At 59.6% G+C, this 17,662-nt stretch overlaps 1 protein-coding gene across 1 annotated transcript; it reads left to right on the top strand.

The window, feature by feature from the left end:
* The first annotated feature begins 288 nt into the window (after nt 1-288).
* On the top strand, nt 289-14,738 carry LOC135363560 (uncharacterized). Its single transcript, XM_064584052.1, has 5 exons — nt 289-294; nt 1,258-1,392; nt 8,472-9,105; nt 10,238-10,329; nt 14,215-14,738. The coding sequence occupies exons 1-5, from the start codon at nt 289-291 to the stop codon at nt 14,560-14,562; spliced, it is 1,215 nt and encodes a 404-aa protein (XP_064440122.1). The 3' UTR covers nt 14,563-14,738.
* Nucleotides 14,739-17,662: the final 2,924 nt, after the last annotated feature.

Below are 17,662 nucleotides of genomic sequence, written 5' to 3'. Positions count from 1 at the left end.
CAGGAAGTTGAGCCCAGGGGCGGAGGCAAGGCCTGGAGGCCAAGGGTCCCAGACTGTTCCCAAAGGAGCCCCTGGAGAGCAAGTTGGCCAGATGTGCCCATCAGGTACTGGATGAGTGGGGGCAGAGTCTGGGAGTATCACAGAAATATCATAGGTGAGAGGGGCCAGACTAGGTATTTGAAGGAAAGGGATCTAGAAGGGAGCACATATGAGGTTTGCTGATTGGCTAATGGGGAGGAGTATGGTGCCTGCTCTCTGAGGGACTGCGAGCGAGATGGGGATGGCAGCATGGCGGTAGGAAAAAGACTCAGGGGGCTGTGGGGTGGATGCACAGGGCAGGCTATTATATTATTTTCTTCTTTCTGGTTTTAAGGGAAATTAAAGTAAAATGTCTTTGTCGTCTCTAAAAGCACCAGGGATCCAGGTTCTATGCTCTCTGTGCCTGGTGGTGATGTTGGCCCTGTTCCCACCTGCTTATCTTAAGTGTCTGGACTGAAGCTAGAGACTCAGGTTCATAGTCTGTAAAGGAAACCACAGAAGTCTTATGAAAGAGAAGAGTGCCTAGTGTAGAACCCACCCACTTACCCAGTCACCCATCATCCACTCATTCACCCGTCAGTCCATCCCCCCACCCATCTACCCCTCAACCCAGCCTATGTTTGAGGGGTGGGTGAGGCAGGAATGAGAGGCGAGGCTGATCTGAGGGGATGGTCTCAGGGCATGTGCCCATGAGTGAAGCTCATCTAATACATAGCAAGGCGTCAACTAGAAGCACTAAGAAAAATCCCAATGTATTGAGGCCAAAATCACGCTATCAAGCAGAAGCTGACAATTCGCTGAGGACCATGTTCCTGGATGGAAGATGGGATAACCCAGCAGGAGTTCTGGCTTTGCCCCTCACCAGTCATGAATCACCCTGTCACGTCTCTGAGGCCCCAGGAACTCAGGAGCCCACATATACCTGCTGGACCTTAGACACACAGTTACTCAACTGCTAACATGTGGCAGACTCATATTTTGGCAAGGCCACCCAGTCTGGAAGAATGGTATGTCTGTTCTCCTGGGAGGGGTCTATAGCACGCTGACCTCTGTTAGCATCTGCATGTACACAGAGCATCAAAGGTCAGGATCCTTTGTTCTGAGCAGGGCATGAGGACTCCACATTTGGGGATGCCCATATTCCTCTATGCAGAGGTAAAACCCCCTCAGACCAGCCCCAGTCCCTCCGGTTGCCTCTTCTGCTCCCACTTCCCCCAGGCCCCCAAGCAGCCCAGCCAGTCTGCAGGTGGGAAGGCCCCCAAGGCCAACCTGGGACTATTAAATGCCCCGGAGAAAGTGCCAGGTTGTGGCCTTGGACAGAGCCCTGGAATCGCTGCCCCTCCCCTGCCGGAGGTAGGTGTGGGTCTGGCCTCTGCCGATGGGCTCTGCTCAGGGTCTCAGCCCGTACCAGGCTGTGCTCTTCAGCCTACCCACTTCTGAGACTGCACCTGGGGCACCGTGCATAACTTCACACGGTTGGGCATCACAGAGTTCCTGTTCTCATGGCACAGTGTGCGGGGCCACTCCACGCAGAAGGTGAGTTGACCCCATGGAGGACTTAGTGGGTTGCAGTAATAAAGGAACCCTCACACCCAGGGGTGCCTGGGTGGCTCAGTTGGTTGAGTGTCTGATTCTTGGTTTCGGCTCAGGTGGATCTCAGGGTCATGAGATTGGGCACCCGCATTGTGCTCCCCACTCAGCATGGAGTCTGCTTCCCCTCTCCCTCTCTGTCTGTCCCTCCCCCCACCAAATAAGTAAATCTTTAAAAATAATAAAAATAAAGGAAACTCACACCCAGACAGGCACTCACAGATGTCAATGCATTCGGGGCACCCCACAGGGATGTCACCAACTCAACCAGCCCTTGGAGGGATGGGCCCACTGGCAAGGAGGACCGGGCCTTGGGTGGGGTCAGGCTAAGTCGATGACCTCAAACAGCCAGCCTGGGCTGGACTCGTGAAATCGTGAATTCACTGACCACCTCGGCTTGCTACTTCTTGAGGCGACAAATCCATGCTGTCAAAGTGACTGTTGGTCTTCCTGGTGGCCCTGACGGTGGGACTGTGTGTGAGGTACACCCAGACCACCCCTCCTCCCAGCGCAGGCAGGCGCAGAGTTGCAATCCTGCTGCAGCATAGTGGCTGAGGCCTTGCCAAGAGGCTTGAGAACTCTCTCTCTCTCTCTGATGAAGAGGATGCCTGTGGCCAAACTCTTGAGAATCTTCTGGGGACAGGAGGGTATTCAGAGTCCTGCCTGGGCAGAAGCCCAGTGGACAGGTGCTGGGAGAAGAGGTGAGCAGGGATGGGGCTTCCCCAGGGCAGGGAGGCCAAGCCGGGCTGAGTGGGCCACACCAGGATGGACCCCTGTATGCAGCCCTCAAATGCTGACACGGGGGTATGTCAGAAAACAAAAGTCCTGCTCATAGGTAGCTCACACTCTGCAGGAAGTCCAACGTATTAACAGTTGCTCCCAGAGCCAGTCTGGACTCCCTGTGCAGCCTGGGAGTCTTTCGGAGCTGGGCCTGGAGACAGCAGCTGTAGCCTCCCACCCTCCTAGCCCTCCACCAACTGACCTCTCACCTCCAGTTTCCCTCTGCCTCCAGGCTTTCTGTGCTGAGGGTCCCCACCTGAATGTCCCCTCTTCTCCTTCAACTTCCACCTGGCAGTCCTGGCAGAGAGCCCACGGGAGCCCATTCTGCCCCATCATGCTCATCATGCTCAACTCCAAGGACCCTCCCACATCCAAGCCCACTCCTCCCCCAGTACCCACTCCCCCCCATGGGAGCCTGACCGCTGCCCTACGACTCTGAGGACAGCACATCCTAATGTCTCTATCAGGACTGTGGTCACAGGTCTGCCCAGGCCAAGACAGCTGACCATGCAAAGAGTACACATGTGACCAGCCGAGTTGGGATTGACCCTCCAGGGCCTATACCCCCACAATGAGGAGCGTGGGTCCCTAAGGCCTTCATGTGGGATCTACGCTGACTATGAGCTGATGTGGACAGCAAGACTGTGGTCACAGGAGGAGGGAAGCACATTCACATATAAGCACACAGTATGGACACACACGAGCACACAGGAAACCCTACTCTCTCAGGTAAGGGTCTCCTCGTCTCTCACACTCAGCCCCTGCTGGCACATTCCTGGGACGTAGGGGTGTAATGGGACTGGAGCTGAGTCTGCGTGCTGCACCCAGCTCTACTACTCCACTCTGGTCATCTCCCTGACCTGACATCTGAAAGAGGGGGTGACTGGTGCTGCAGAGGCTTGTGCCATGAGGGATGAGGACCACGTGGGGCTTTGGCACCCACATCCACCCAGCAGGGCACCAGCTGCGTCCGGGGGTCCCCCCAACCCCGTTTCCACCCCAAGCCATGTCCAGGCAGTAGGCTGGCAATGTCGACAGGGAGAGAAAGGGGTGACACCAGCCCTCATGCCCTTCACTGGGATAGATTCTTTTGTCCCTAGGGGCCCTGGAAGACTCTGCTCCTGCCCTTTACTTGGCCCTACCTTGGAGTGGACCCCCCAGGTCCTGCACTCTGGGCCCATTTATGGAGAAAGCATCTAGGGTGTGCCAGGCCTGCCTCACCGTGCTGACCAGGGCACATGTAGCCACATCTTACCCTGACTGCTCTCCTCTGAGCCAAAGGGAACCCACAGATTTTGAGCCCCTATCTCATTTTTCAGATGGAGAAACTAAGGTCCAAAGAAGGGCAGAGAAGACTGGGTCATTCAGTGGCTAGCCAGGAGGACCCAAATCTCAGGCCCCTGCAGAGTCTGCCGTCCTTACCACCTGTGTCAGCCTACCTCAGCATAACCCGGGCCAAGAAGGGTCCACAGCCCCCGGCAGGCTGCTCTGGGGCAGGTGCTGCTCTCTGTCCCCAGTGATGCCAGCAAGTGGGTGTCTTCGTCCCTCCTCAAGAGGGGCCAAGCAAGCAGAGCCAGTGGTAGCCAGACTCCGACCCATGTTGCCAGACCAGCAACTTCCTCTGTACGACATCAGTGTACCCAGCGCACCCTGTGTGTTGAGCTCATTTGTGTCCTTGTATTGGTGTCTGAGAAAGTGTGTGTGTGTCCCAACTTCTGTGTAACACAGCAGGTGAGTATCGTGTAACCGGTGCTCTCCGGCAGCGTGTGCCCTGTGGGTGCCCCAAGTCTGCACACCCACGGGAGAACATAAGGTTGACCCTAGGTCCTATCTCTTTCTCCTTTAAATGGCATATGTTAAGGTCAGTGAACAGACTGGGCTCGGAAACATCTCTACTCCTGAGACGGAGACGGCATGGCCTGCCACCAGCTCGGGACTGGCCAAAGGTAAGGCATGTCCTCGCAGGGCAGCCCTTCCTGTGTCTGACCTACAGCTGGAAACAGACACATTTCTCCCGGAGGGAAGCTCCGGCCACTCTTGCAGGGAGTCTGGGGGAACCCCAGCTGACTCACCACTGACCTTTGACCTCACAGGTTAACCCTTCCTAAACCAGACCCTTGCCCCAGCCATGCTGTCTTAGATATGACAGCTGTATCCAAATGGAGCCCATGGTGCAGGCCTGTGTGTCTATGGATGTTTTTGCACAGGTCTTGGTGTCCTTCCTCTGGCTGTGCTGTAAGTGAACGCATACACTGTCCGTGCACGTGTGTGGTCAAGATGTCAGCATCCGTGCAAGCCCCTGTCCTGCGCCTGCGCTTTTGAGAATGTACCCTGTCGTATGTATCTGTTGCGGGCTTCGGGTGCTTGCCTGAGGACACGGATGTGTACACAAGGATGTACTTCCTCAGAGACGTGTCAGCTGTGCTCACACCTGTGTGGTCTGTCCCTGCATGCCTTCCCGTGCCTGGCATGTCTGGGCCTGCTCTCCCACCCTGACAGTCACCCTGGATGAGCTCAGGAAGACTAGGCTGAGGGAGCAGGCCCAAGGATGCACCTGAGATCCAGAGACACACTGCTTTCCTCTGCATCTCCCAGCCTCACCTCTGGATCCCTCTCCCTGGGGCTGCACATCTGGTGCTCAATAAATGACTGGTGAAGGAAGGGATGAAAAGGGGCTCTAAGGGGCACAGTCTGGAGATGGGGGTAGGCAGGCACTCCAGGATGGGAGGGAGGCTACTGGCAGGAGCGCCAGTCGTGGACTGGGTCAGAGAGCTCCAGAAGAGGCGGTCAAGGCTGGCCGAGCCTGGGTTGGGGGCAGCAGGGTCTGCGGGCCGCCCCCGCGCGCTCCCCGGGGACGCCTCGGGTCACCGTCTGCACCGCCCGGGCTGCGCCGCCCCGCGGGTTATTTATGACCCCCTCCCCCTCCCTGGCGGCGGCGGCGGCGGCGGGGGCTCTGGCCTCGGCCCAGCGGCAGAGGGCCCCCAGCGGGGGGACCGCGAGCAGCGAGGGCGCCGCCTTGGCCGCGAGGAAGGCAGGGGCGGGGCCTCTGAGGGCCGGAGGAGGGGTTTGGGCAGCCGCTCCCACCGACGTTTCCCAAGGAAGGTGCCCCCAGGCCTGAACTCCAGGCGGGGGGAGATTCTAGAGCCAAAATTCTGTCCTTCTGACCTCTGGCTCCAGTCAGAAGCGCAGAGCAGGTGCCAAACCAGGACACAGGTGGACAGGAGGAAGAAAGTGAGCAGATCCTTGTGGCAGGGGTAGAATGCCCAGGAGTAAGGATGCCTGATCCCTGTGGGAAAGTGGCTCTGATCCTGTGGGCAGAGAGGTCTACTTCCCATGAAGAGTGGGAAACAGGTAGGGGTGGGGGTAGGGGTGAACTGATCAGCCAAAGCCCTAGAAGGGGGTCTCCTGAAAGTCAGGGTGTGGCCCTTGGAGGAGAAGGGGTCCTGCAGGGAGCTTTGAACCCAGTCATGGTCATTTTAGGAAGCCCCTTGATCCTCCAGAGAGAGGTGGAACCAGATAGTAGCATGGAGGTTAGGCTGGGTGAGCTAGGTTAGTTTAGCCCCCTTACCTTGCCAGCTGGGTTCCACTTCCGAAAGCCAGAGTTGGGGCCTTCTTTGCCCCTCCTTCACCACTGTGGGCCTGTTCAGGATGAAAGGAGTCAGGGGTGAGTCAAGGGTGGTCCTGCAGAAGGGAAGGGAGGCCCCCTCCACAGGCCACATGGTACCTTCTCAGATCTAGAGATAAACTGCACTAGCCTTCCCTCCCCAAACCTCAGTTTAAAGGTCAGGGGTTAGGAGGCCTAAGGGTCAGTGAATAGGTGCAGGCAAACATGAGAAGAACTGAGTGGAGGGGACCATCTCTTGAAAGCAGTGTCAGGGCTGTAGCCAGACAGTTGGCCTCACGCTGAGCCCTGATAACCTCTCCACACTGTGCCATGACCACAGATTAGCATGATGGCTCCTCTGTGGGCCTTGGCTCTTGGGCAGGAACAGCCTCCTGCATCCATTAGACATGCAGGCAGCACACCTGAGAGCAAGACGCGGACCACAGAAGGTGAGTGTGCACCTAGGCTCAGGCATGTGCAGGTGTCCAGTTTGCACGGAGGGCAACTGGGCTGAGGGTGGCACACCATATAGGACCACTCACTTTCACACCCACATTCACACCTGGCCCCTTCAATCCCAGCAGGCAGATGGACAAAGAGTAGAGCAGAAGGGGGATACAGAGGTTTGGGTGCATAGGTTCCCAGACACGTTCCTGGTCTCAGCCCAGACCTTGCTCCCCAAGTCAGTCTTGGGGCTGGCTGGTGCCTCGGTTGTAGATGAACTTGGCAGTGTGCATCAGCAAGGGAGAGCAGAGCAGGAGCCAGTGGTCAGGCTCATGCCCAGCTGGTGCAGGTGCCTGGGAGGAGGTGGGTGAGGGTGGGGTGCTCCCTCACTTCCATCACTCCCTTGCACAAGGTGCTCATGCAAGCACGCCTGTGGTCCAGCTCAACCCCCCAGAGCCTGGTCAGAGAGATGCCCACAAAAATGCCGTGCCAAATGCATCTCAGTGGGTGTCTAGGCGCTGGGATGGGATCTGAGGCTACTTTCTAGCTTGTTCAGAATAACACATCAGAGAAAGACAAACCTGTCTCATCAGCTATTAGTAGGTTTCTGTTTCTCTTCCTAATGCTTCTACTGCAAGGCTGGCATGCTGGCCTGCAGGGAGATGGGAGTTGAACACCAAGGGACAAGCCACCCTCATGCCAGGACTGGGCCAAGGCTGACCTGCTTCCTCAAGGCACCAAAGTGGACATGAGTGTAGAGGGTTCCTCTTCCCCAGACTGACTCATACTAGGGAACAGAAATGTGCTCAAGTGTGCAATCTCGCACTCATCAGCCCCTCTTCCTCCCCACATCTTCCATCCCTCAACCAGACTGCGTCTAGCCCACCTTCCTGCCCCACAGCATGGCTCAGATATTGTTTGTCCTGGAGTCAGAGAGCCTGGATTTAAAACAGCTGTATGACATCAGGAGAGTTACTTGACCTCTCTGTGTCTCACCCTCCTCATCTATAAAATGAGAATAATGAGGAAAACTCATATTGAGATGATCAAGTGAACTAAGGCATGTAAAGTGCAGAGTAGTAAGGCAGCGGTAATTGACAGCATCGTTGTCATGTTGTTCACAGAACATGAAACCTCCCCAACACATTTGCAGAGGCCACACACCACAAACCCACAGCCTCACACCCTGCAGATGCAGAGGAGACCACCCACGCCCGACACTGATGCCCACCACCCACCGCCGCTGTGAAAACACTCCTACCCAGAACCGCCAGGCCAGCGGGCCGCTCCTAATCACAGATCCATGCTGCGCCAGGAGCCCACTCTCGGTCCTGGGCCCGCCCCCTCCCCAAGTGTAGTCCTGGACTCCCAGCGGCGCCCCATGACTCCCTCAACAATGGCGCGGTGGGTGCGCGCAGCTTCTCCCTAGCATACGCTCCTTCGCACACCCTCGCGCGCTTGGAAATAGGGCAGGGGCGCAGCCCTGTCCCACCGCCCCCGCCGCCAGCCGTGTGAGCCCAGTCGGGCGTCACGCACCCCCTGCTGGAGCCCGCGCCCGCCCGCCCGCCGAGCCGGGGCCGTTTAAATAGGCCACGTTGTGGCGGCGGCGGCGGCGGCGGCGGCGGGAGTCTCCCAAGTCCCTGCCGGGCGGGCGCGCCCCAGTGTACGCGGGTGCGCGGCCGGGGCGGCGGGGCGGCGAGGCGGGGCTGGGGCCTGGGACCCCCGGGCGGGGCGGGGCGCAGGGCCGGAGACTTCTGGACTCCACTGCCCGGCTGGGCCCTGCGGGCGGACCAGCGAGCGGGGCGCCCCAGGGGGCGCGGGCGCAGGTGGCCCGGGGCCCTGTGGAGCCCTGGGGCCCCGGGGCTGCGGCGCTGGGCAGGTCGATAGGGGATCGAGAGGAGCTCCCGCAGCACCATGTCTCGGGCAGCCGAGGCCCCGGCAGCCGGCCGAGAAGCGGCCCGTGGTGGCCCGGCGGGCGGCGCGGCCGCAGGTGCCGGGGCGCAGTAGCGGGTAGGGCGGGCGCGCGGCCGGGAGACTCCCGGGCCCCCCGCCCTCGAGACCCAACGCCAGCCCAGGCCCGAGCAAGTGGCGCCGGCGGCGGAGAGCCAGGCTACAAGGCCACCGGCCCGTCACGCCAGCGGTCAAGAAGGAGCTCCCAGGCCGCGAAGACCTGGCCCTGGCTCTGGCCACCTTCCATCCGACCCTGGCCGCACTGCCACTGCCGCCGCTCCCAGGCTACCCGACACCGCTGCCAGCCGCGGCCGCCCTGCCCCCGGCCGCCTCGCTGCCCGCCGCGACCGCTGGCTACGAGGCGCTGTGGGCTCCACCACTCCGCTCCCCGCGCGCCTACCTGAGCCTGCACGAGGCCGCCCCGCACCTCCACCTGCCCCGGGGCCCTCTGGCCCTCGAACGCGTCTCAGCCACTGCGGCCGCGGCCCCGGATTTCCAGCCGCTGCTGGACAAGGGCGAGCGGGGCATCGAGGTGGAGCGCGGCGCCCACCGCGCGCTGCTCTCCGTGCGCAAACTCTGCCGAGGCAGCAAGGGTCCGTCCATCCGCCACCGCGGCGAGTGGCGCACACCCAACGAGTTCCAGTTCGTCAGCGGCCGAGAGACGGCCAAGGACTGGAAGCGCAGCATCCGCCACAAAGGTGCGGCCGCGGCGGGGGCGCAGGCCGCTACGGTCCCTCCCCTCTGCTCCCCGAGGACCCCTGGGTCCGGACCCCCTCATTCTGCCACCTGGGAGACTCCATCTCCGCGCGGAGAGGGCGCTGCGACTCTGGGGCTGCCGCAGGGACACTCCCCCCCCCCCCACCGCCCCCAGCACGGTCGCCTTGGTGGACCCGAGCAGAGCGCCCTCGGCCTCCACCGCCACCTCAGCTTGAGCCGCGGTGCTCTGGGCTCCCGACTGCACACGAGCCGGCCCCTCCTCCCACTCGGAAGGTCTTTGCGGGATTCCTGGGCTGTGTGGCCCAGGGGAAGTTTAGGGGAACTCGGGAGACGGCGGGAGGCCGGCTGGGCGGGACCCCACTTCCCTCCCGGGTCGGGGAGCCACCAGGTTCCAGCGGGAGTAGAGGGGCCCACGGGCGGCCGGGGTGCGGGTGCGAGTTGCTGGAAGGCAAGGGAAGGTGGAGGGGTGTCGTAGGCAGGTGGGGGCTGCGGGGGCGCGCGTCGGGGCGGGGGCGCGCGCGGAGCTGGAACGGCGGCGGGGCTGGGAGCATTCAGGAGTCTGGCTCCGAGGGCGCGTTGCGAGGGCGCCGGAGCAGGCAAACGGGGGAAGCGCAGCGAGCGACAGGGGCGGGGGTGGGGGATCCTTAGAAAGTTGGGGACCCAGTCGCGCTGGGCTTTGAGGCTCGCGGCTCTGCTGTGGCCGCCCTCCTCCCGCTGAGGGCTCAGACACAGCCCTGGTCCCGGCGGCGCCGCTCACCTGCGCGCAGGCTCGACCTTCGTGAACCCTGTTCCCAGTTCCCCCGGACCGGCTTGGAGAGAGGGTGGAGAGCGGGAGGAGGGACGCAGGTGGCGTGGAGGAGGCCGCCCTTGGTCAGGGGCCGGCGCTTGCCGGGATCTTGAGTTTCTGAGCCCCGCAGATCCCCGCGGCGTCCGCGAGGGTGTGGTGGGCGGCAGGGCCAGGGAGCGGGTTCGGAAGTTGGATGTTCATACACGTGCCAGGAGGGGGAACCGGCGGTGCAGCTTACTGCGCCCCGAAAGCGCGCCCGTGCGTGCCGGCTCTACCTGTGCCCCAGCCCTGCTCTCTCACCGGTCCTGCCTCGGCTCTCCTCACAGGAAAAAGTCTGAAGACGCTTATGTCCAAGGGGATTCTGCAGGTGCACCCTCCGATCTGCGACTGTCCGGGCTGTCGAATATCCTCCCCGGTGGTGAGATGGGGGAGAAAAGTTGGGGCTTTGGGTCTTCCTTCTCCCCTGTGGAGCTTGTGCCTGTTCTCTAGGATCCAGAGTCCTAACCTCAACCCTGCCAGTGTGCAGGAGTGAGCCCCTGCAGGGGCAAATAGGGGAGACTTCGCTTTGGGTGGGAATCCTGGGGCAGCCCTCCGCTCTTTGGATGCAGGACCTGACCATTCCCTATCCTGGAGCCTCTCCTTGGGAGCCTTGGAGCTGCTGCTTCTCAGGTCTTGGGGACAGCCTAGGCTGTAAAGGTCTCCTCCCTGGACAGTGCCATCCACCTGGGGCCTGGGACCCTGCCCTGTCACAGGTCTGGGGTGGGGGTGGGGGTGTCACTGTGTCAGCTGGCCTGGCTTGGGAGAGGGGCTGGTCCTAAGGTAACACTTGTTCTGGGATGTGACACTGTTGGCTGGCCTGGATGTACATTCTGGGGTGGTCACAGCTTGGAGGTGAGTAACATGTGTCTCTGGGATGCCAAAAGCTAGAACCCTGCTGGGCAAGGCCCTGGATGTCCAGGAGAGTCTGAGGATACAACCCAGTTGGGGGCAGAATCTGAGCAGTGTGGGCCTTTGGTGTCAAGATCTGGAGGTGGAGGCTGATGTGGGACCCCCAACCCAGTGTAGACATGTATTGACGCCCTCTTTGGCCTAGGGGAGCAGCAGAGATTGGGGTGCTGGGCCTGCCCCTGAAGCACTGTCTTCCACATCCTATGTCCTCCAGGCAGCCATAGTTGGAGGACTGATCTGAAGAAGAAATTGCATCTTGAGAGGAACCAATTTTGAGCTGCTCGGGGAGAGCTGGTTAGGGCCCTGGCTGCTGGTGGTGGTTGGGATTGTGCTGTTATTGCTGGCGTCTGCAGCCCCCCACACAGGAAGGGGTGAGAGAGGACCCAGGACACCACCTTCAGCTTCTTTACTTTGGACTGGAAGTAGGAAGGAGGAAGGGATGTTTTGGTTTCCTCATGGACCCTGGAGGCGGGTAACCTGAGCAGGCGGGGAAGCCACAAACACACCTGTGAATACAGACACCAGATCAGACACACAAGTTGGACAGGGGGACGGAGATACAGCCATGCCTCTCCTGTGTGCCTACCCCACACACCTGTCTGCCATGAGCTCGTGGTCAGAGTATGTGCGCACAGGCAGCCCACCTCTTACCTGCTACTACGGTACCTGCCTGGGGCAAGAAGCTGAGCTCCCGCTCCACTTAACGCACCTTTTCAAGCAGCTGGTACTGGAGAAGAGTCTTCTGGGCACCCTCAAGGCTAGCCTGGGGTTTCTGTTCGGGTTGGAGGATCCCAGCCTGTCTTAACCCACCCTTCCAGAGGTCTCTCACACGAGTGTGGGGTTCAGGTGGCCTGAGCCCAGTATCAATTTCCCGGGGACATTGCTTGGATTGGAGAGGGGTGGGGAGGTCTGGCAGGGATGAGGCCACGACCTCGAACTGCCTACCTGTCTGGGGCTCCCGGGTCCCTGTCCTGCATGAGGGATGCCTCAGACCTGGGCCTGCCTCTCCTGAACCTGGTCCCTCCCAGGCCCATCCCTGTACCCTTCCCTTAGGAAGGAGCTACACAGACCCCCTTGTCTTTCCAGCCCCGCTTTCGCCACATAGAGATGGTCTTCCTCCATCCCCCACAGCCAGGCCCGAAGGTACATACACACCTCACAGCCACAGATACCCCAGGGGCACAATGTGGGTGTGCATATTTGGTGCAGGGATCATGCAGACATGCAAGATGGCTTTCCTGTTCCCCTCCTTGTGTTCTGAGGCGCCAATGGTTGACTAGCAACAGAGGTTTGTCACAGAGTTTTCAAATCTGTGCGCTGCTGAGCAGGGGTGAGTGGCTGAGGTCTTGGGTGTGCGTAGGAGGAAAGTATGCTCCCTGTCCTTGGTCGGGGTCAGGGCTGCCCATCCTGGTCCCTCTTCCTCAGCTCCCCTCCCACAGGAGCACCTCCAAGAGCCACCGCAGGCCAGCATAGCTGGTCTGGCCTCATCCCAAGTGGCGGTATTACTGCCCTCATTTTCCTCTCCTCCTCGCCCTACAGATGAGAAGCAGAGGGAAATGCATTTCCTTTTCTTCTTAAGAGAATAGTTCAATTAAAGCAGAAAGACAGGAGAGGAGGTCCTGGTGCTTGGGCCACAGGCTAGAGAAGGGCAGACCGGAGTGGGACTTCCCAGCAGTGCACACTTCAGACAGGCCAGCGGTTGTTGAAAACACTGCCCTTGGCGCCCAATAGCTGGACCAGACAGGCCCTCGCACCTGCGGCTCAACCACTCTCTGCTCTTGCTGTTAGAGCACAGGGCCAAGGCCAGGGTCTCAGAAGGGGCCACAAAGCAGGCCATTTCATCTCTCAGCCCTACCCTCAGACTCCCACCCGGCCCCAGTGCTGTCCAGGGTCTCTCACTGAGTATGTTGCAGAGAGGAATACGGAGGGTGTCCCAAGTGGATTCATAAGGGCAAGTATGGGGGAGACTGTGGCTCGCGGTGGGGGGCCTGGAGAGGGGGGCAACTGTGGTCCCCAGACCAAGCGAGGGGAGAAGACTAGGGCCCCCTGACCCTGTTGGGGCCACTGACCAAATCTGGAGCTGGGGTGGGCTGGGTCTGAAGGGAAGGTCCCTTATTCTGGAGGGCAGGACGATGGTGGCTGCTTAGCAGTCCTGCAGGTCCAGGATGACACGGGTCCAGGGTGAGGCGAGACCCTCCTCCACACTTTCCTCCTCAAGCTCGTGGGTATGAGGGCATTGTCCTTGCAACAGGAAAGAGGATGTCCGAGGGTCCCCAGGTGACTGAAGAGATGAGAGAGAATTAGATAATCCCAAGGTCCCTGCCACCCCCCTGAAACAGCAACCCCTTATTAAATAAGAAAAGGGTTCCTGCCCACCCGAAAATAATCAGTAACTTTTCTTCTTCCACTGGGGCAGCAGGACCTAAGGACACTGTAGGGAGCCTTGGTGTATAGTGACCTTGTATAGTGTGCTCTGAGCATGGACAAGCTCGGTGTGGAGTACCCTCCATGTCTGTGCACAGGACATGCCTTCCTGCTCTGATCTCCCAGCCCACAGCACACACATGAGCTCCACATCCTCACAACATGGGTGTAGGGAGGGGAGAAGGAGGTGTTGTGGAAGAAATGGAATCTCTGTTTCTGACTCAGAGGGCAGGCTCACTAGGGGCCCATGGGACAAAGGGTCTAGGTTGGTAAGGGCTCCCCATCAAGTGACCTGTGAACCCCGGGCCTGCAGTTTGCAAGGGGTCAGCAGGATCAGGCCCCAGACTCAGGCTCCAAACAACCCTGAACTGGACCCTGCGTGGCACTAGCAGAATAGAAGACAGGACTTGGCAGTGGCTGGGGGTTCATGCAGGAGCTTGTGGGACGGTCCAGCAGACACAAGCACACAGAGGTACCTGCACGTTGAACACGTGGCAGAATGCAGACATGCTGTGTTGTGCACACGTGGTCCCTGGGGCTCCCTGGGGCCGAGAAAGCTGGGGTCTGCCTCCGGGTGGGCACCCCCACACTCCGGCTAGAGTGCAGAGTCTGGACAAGGCAGTGTCACGAGGAGCCTGGCCAGGGCCTACAGCCCTTCACTGCACCCCGCTCCCCGTTGGCAGACCCAGGCCTCATCTTTCTGCTCTTGTCTTCAGCTCCAGCCACTGGGACCCATGTGGACCCTCGGGCCTGTCCTGTGGGCTAGAAGCCCTGTAGCGGGGCCAGGGATGGTGCCTATTTGATCTTAGCAGCTGCTCTGAGGGCTTCCGTCACCTGCACCCTGCCTGAGGCTTGGGCCTGGAGTGCACAGCTCCCAGGACCCTGAGGGTCCTGGCTCAGCCTAACCTTCCTCTCTTCCCTCCCTACCCAGAACCGGGGGCGGCTGGCAGACAAGAGGACAGTTGCCCTGCCCACTGCACGGGTCCTAAAGAAGGAGCTGACCCCCAGCTTCTCGTCCCGTGATGGTGACAGCGATGGGAGTGGCCCAGCCTGTGGGCGGCAACCAGGCTTGAAACAGGAGGACACCCCACATGTCCCTCTCATGAGGAGAAGGCACTTTTACTGGGGGCCAGGCTCGGGGGAGGCACCCGGGCTCTGGTCGGGACATCAAGACTGGTGTCTCCAGGTAGCTGAAGGCCAGGCCAGGGCGAGGACCCTTTGCCCTGGGGACAGGGCCCAGGTTGAGCTTGTCATGTCTGCCGAAGCTGAAACAGCCTGAACCCCTGACGCCACAAGACCATAGTGAGAACCTACCCTGCCCCCACTTGGAGGGAGGCGGTCGACGAGGTTCCATGTGGGGAAGGAAGGAGGCTCTAGGAAGGGCCAGGGGCTCTCGGAGGAGGGCAGTCAGGGAGACCCAGCAAGGGAGGGCCTGATACCACCACAGCCAGGCGGAGAGAAAGGAGCTGAGCAGCCCCCTTCCCGGAGCTGTCCCTGAAACTCTCAGGCTCATTCTCCTTGGCAGGAGGCAGCTTTCCTGGCTACCCACTGTCCCTTCCAGGCTTGGGGCCACTCTTCCTGACTTCCCACCATCTCCTCTCCTGGCAGAGACACCTCCCACTGTCCACTCACCTCTTCATGCCTCCATCTATCTGTCGTCGGTCCATTCATTTGTCTGTCCATCCAGCACATGCTACTCACCCCCAGAGTTTCTAGGCCTTTTCTCTTCCCACCTAGTCTTTCAACGTGTTCCAACATCTCCTGCCCTAAAATAACCCTCCCAAACCCCCAACACCCCCACTTCCCAGCCCTCCTACCCACGCTTGCTAAGGTGACACACCCACACAGGCTTCCAACCACCATCCCTCAGCCTGAGGGTCTTTCTGGGAACACTGCTATGAGTGAGGGGACAGGCAGCTGGCAGAGCTGTTTCCTTACTTGACCTCTCGTTTTGGCATCCCTCCTACCTACAAGTGCGGTGGTCGCTTTCAGGAGGCAGACTGGTAGCAGCTGGGACCCAGGAAGCTGCACCCACCTGGGCTGACTCTGGACCATTGGTGCCGGCAGCGGCCATGGGGCTTGCTCCCTGACCTGTTCCAGCCTGGCTGGAGCAGCTCTAGCAACCAGGAATTTGGTTCAGTTGCATGGCTGATCGCAGAAGAGGCTGCAGCTCCCCTCCCCATCCCCGCCCTCAGCACAATGTGGCAGCTCTCCTGGGTTCGCTGCAACAAGAAGGACAGGTGTGGCAGCCTCATTTCTGTCCTTCCCAATTCCTTTGTCTGGTGAGACCAGGAGTCGGCTCCTGCCCCACGGTCCTATCCTGGTGGCAGCCACTGGCTGGTTGAGCTGGTACCAGATAGCACCGGAGACAAATCCGAGCCAACCCAGTTCCCTGGGGCCAGCGCTCTGGGGAAGATGAGGGCTATGCCATACACACACCCTGCTGTTCAGGTACCAGATCCTGGAGGCCACTTTGACCCTCCGCTTCTTTCCTTGCAGAGTCCACACCCACTGGGACGTGAACATCTCCTTCCGAGAGACGTCCTGCAGGTAGGGTCTGGGCTTATCCCCACACATCGTGCGTGGGCAGGATGGAGCCTTGTTGCTCCATTTCCCGTGGGTCTGCTTCTAAATCTTTCCAGCCTCCCTCCCTTCCTCCCCTCCCTAGTCTGTGGTCTGTCGGTCGGTGTGTGCCCAGGCCCTAACAACAGCACAGGTGGGTTCTGGGCAGCCTAACCCTCCCACATGGGACTGACCATTTGAGTCAGTCTGCCCAAAGATGAGGCCATGACCTCCCCCTCCCACCCTCCCAAAGACCCACCCGGAAATGAGGATGGTGATGTGTGCCTGGGGTCTCATAGGATGCAGAGGCGTTCACTAGGGAAAGAGGATGTCTGCAAAGATGTGGAAGAACAAAGGAAGGGGATGTGGGGCTGTGGGGGGCTGGCAGGTCTGGTCCAACTGAATGCTAAAGGACTTTGGATGCTGAGCCTGTAGGACACGGTGCTCCAGGCAGTCAGGAGCCACCTGAAGTTCTTGGGCAGAGGGGTGATAGAGTGTGTGTTTTGATGGGGTCCTTCTGGAGGCCCTGCCCAGGAGGTTGGAGGTTTGCTCCAGTCTGCAGTGGTTCAGGCTGTGGAAGCGTGATGGAAGGCAGGGGGGCGGCGAACCCAAGACATAGCAAGGAGATAAAAATGAGGGGACCTGATGAGGAAGTTAGGAGGGCACTGGGGAGACCCAAGGTCTAGATTCCAGATGAGCAAAGGATGGTCAGTCTGTGGATGGAGCCCAGGCTGTGGCTTCTGGTCGGTGGGGTCAAGTCCTACCACAGGGCTTCCAGGGAGGGTACAGGAAGGGCCCAGCCTAGGAGACAGTAGGCACCCAGCACAGGCCCAGCTTCCTCAGCCAAAGCTGAGGGGCCAGCCCCCAAGGTGGGAGCCTGTCCTCCCCACTCCCAGCCTGGTTCTGTGCCATATGTATTATTATTTACGTCTCTGAAAATATCTGGGTCCTAGAGCCGAATTACAGTGAAAACATCTTTAAACTTATTTCTACCTCATTTTGAAGTTGCCTGCTCAACTGATCATTTTTATGAACCGTTATGAACATTGATGACATTTTATGAGCCTTTTGCTTGGGAAGCTACAGGATGAATTTGTCAGTGAAGCTTATAGCGAACCCAAGGGAGGTTCCTCCACTCCTGGAATGACTCCTCCTGCCTCTGGTAGCCCTTTGCTCACCCACCCCTGGCCTTGTAAAGTGAGAGAAGGTCCCAGGTGTCCAGACAGAGGGTGCCCCCGGTAAGGGGCCAAGTCCAAGTGCATGTGGGCTCCTTCAGTCCTGCACAGGCACTAGGGGTGTCTGGGACGATTTTCTGGATTTTACCAGAGAGGAGACTGCGGTTTCGGGGCAGGGGTGTAGCGTGCCGAGAGGACTTACAGGCTATCTGCCCCCACTTGCTGATGCGGCACCTCGGCTTCGGGCCAAGGAGGGCTGCAGGCAGCCTGGCTTGTCTCTTCCTGGCTCCTTTTAACGCTGTCCCTCTGTCCTTCATCTCTAGTCTCCTGTCTGTTCTTTAGCCTCCGTCCATTCATCTCTCTGCTATTCCCATCCTTTCTGTCTCTGCGTCCATCCATTCAGTAGTGCCTGTCTGTTCATCTGTCATCATCTCTCACTTTGTTTGTCCCTCTCTCTCCACCCATTGGCCTTCACCTGTCTGTCCATCCATCTGTCCATGGGTTCCATCCATTGGCCCACTTGCCTGCTTGGAGCTCCGAACCAATTTGGATATTCTGTTGCACTTCGGGACATGGACAGGCATAGTTTTGCAATTTCTGTGTTGTGAATTGTCCCTCCTTTACCACAGATCAGCCCCAACG

This window comes from Mirounga angustirostris, unplaced genomic scaffold (assembly GCF_029215605.1).
Source record: "Mirounga angustirostris isolate CCGP_5_RB_7025 unplaced genomic scaffold, mMirAng1.0.hap1 SCAF_2, whole genome shotgun sequence".
NCBI lineage: Eukaryota > Metazoa > Chordata > Mammalia > Carnivora > Phocidae > Mirounga > Mirounga angustirostris.
The sequence above is the reverse complement of the archived record's forward strand: the minus strand, read 5'-3'. Positions and strand labels throughout refer to the sequence as shown.

What these genes read in the sequence shown, in the direction of transcription:
- LOC135363560 (XM_064584052.1), top strand. An exon ending in CTGCCCCTCCCCTGCCGGAG is followed by an intron (nt 1,393 to 8,471) that starts GTAGGTGTGGGT and finishes AGTAGCGGGTAG; the next exon opens with GGCGGGCGCGCGGCCGGGAG. An exon ending in GTCGAATATCCTCCCCGGTG is followed by an intron (nt 10,330 to 14,214) that starts GTGAGATGGGGG and finishes CTCCCTACCCAG; the next exon opens with AACCGGGGGCGGCTGGCAGA.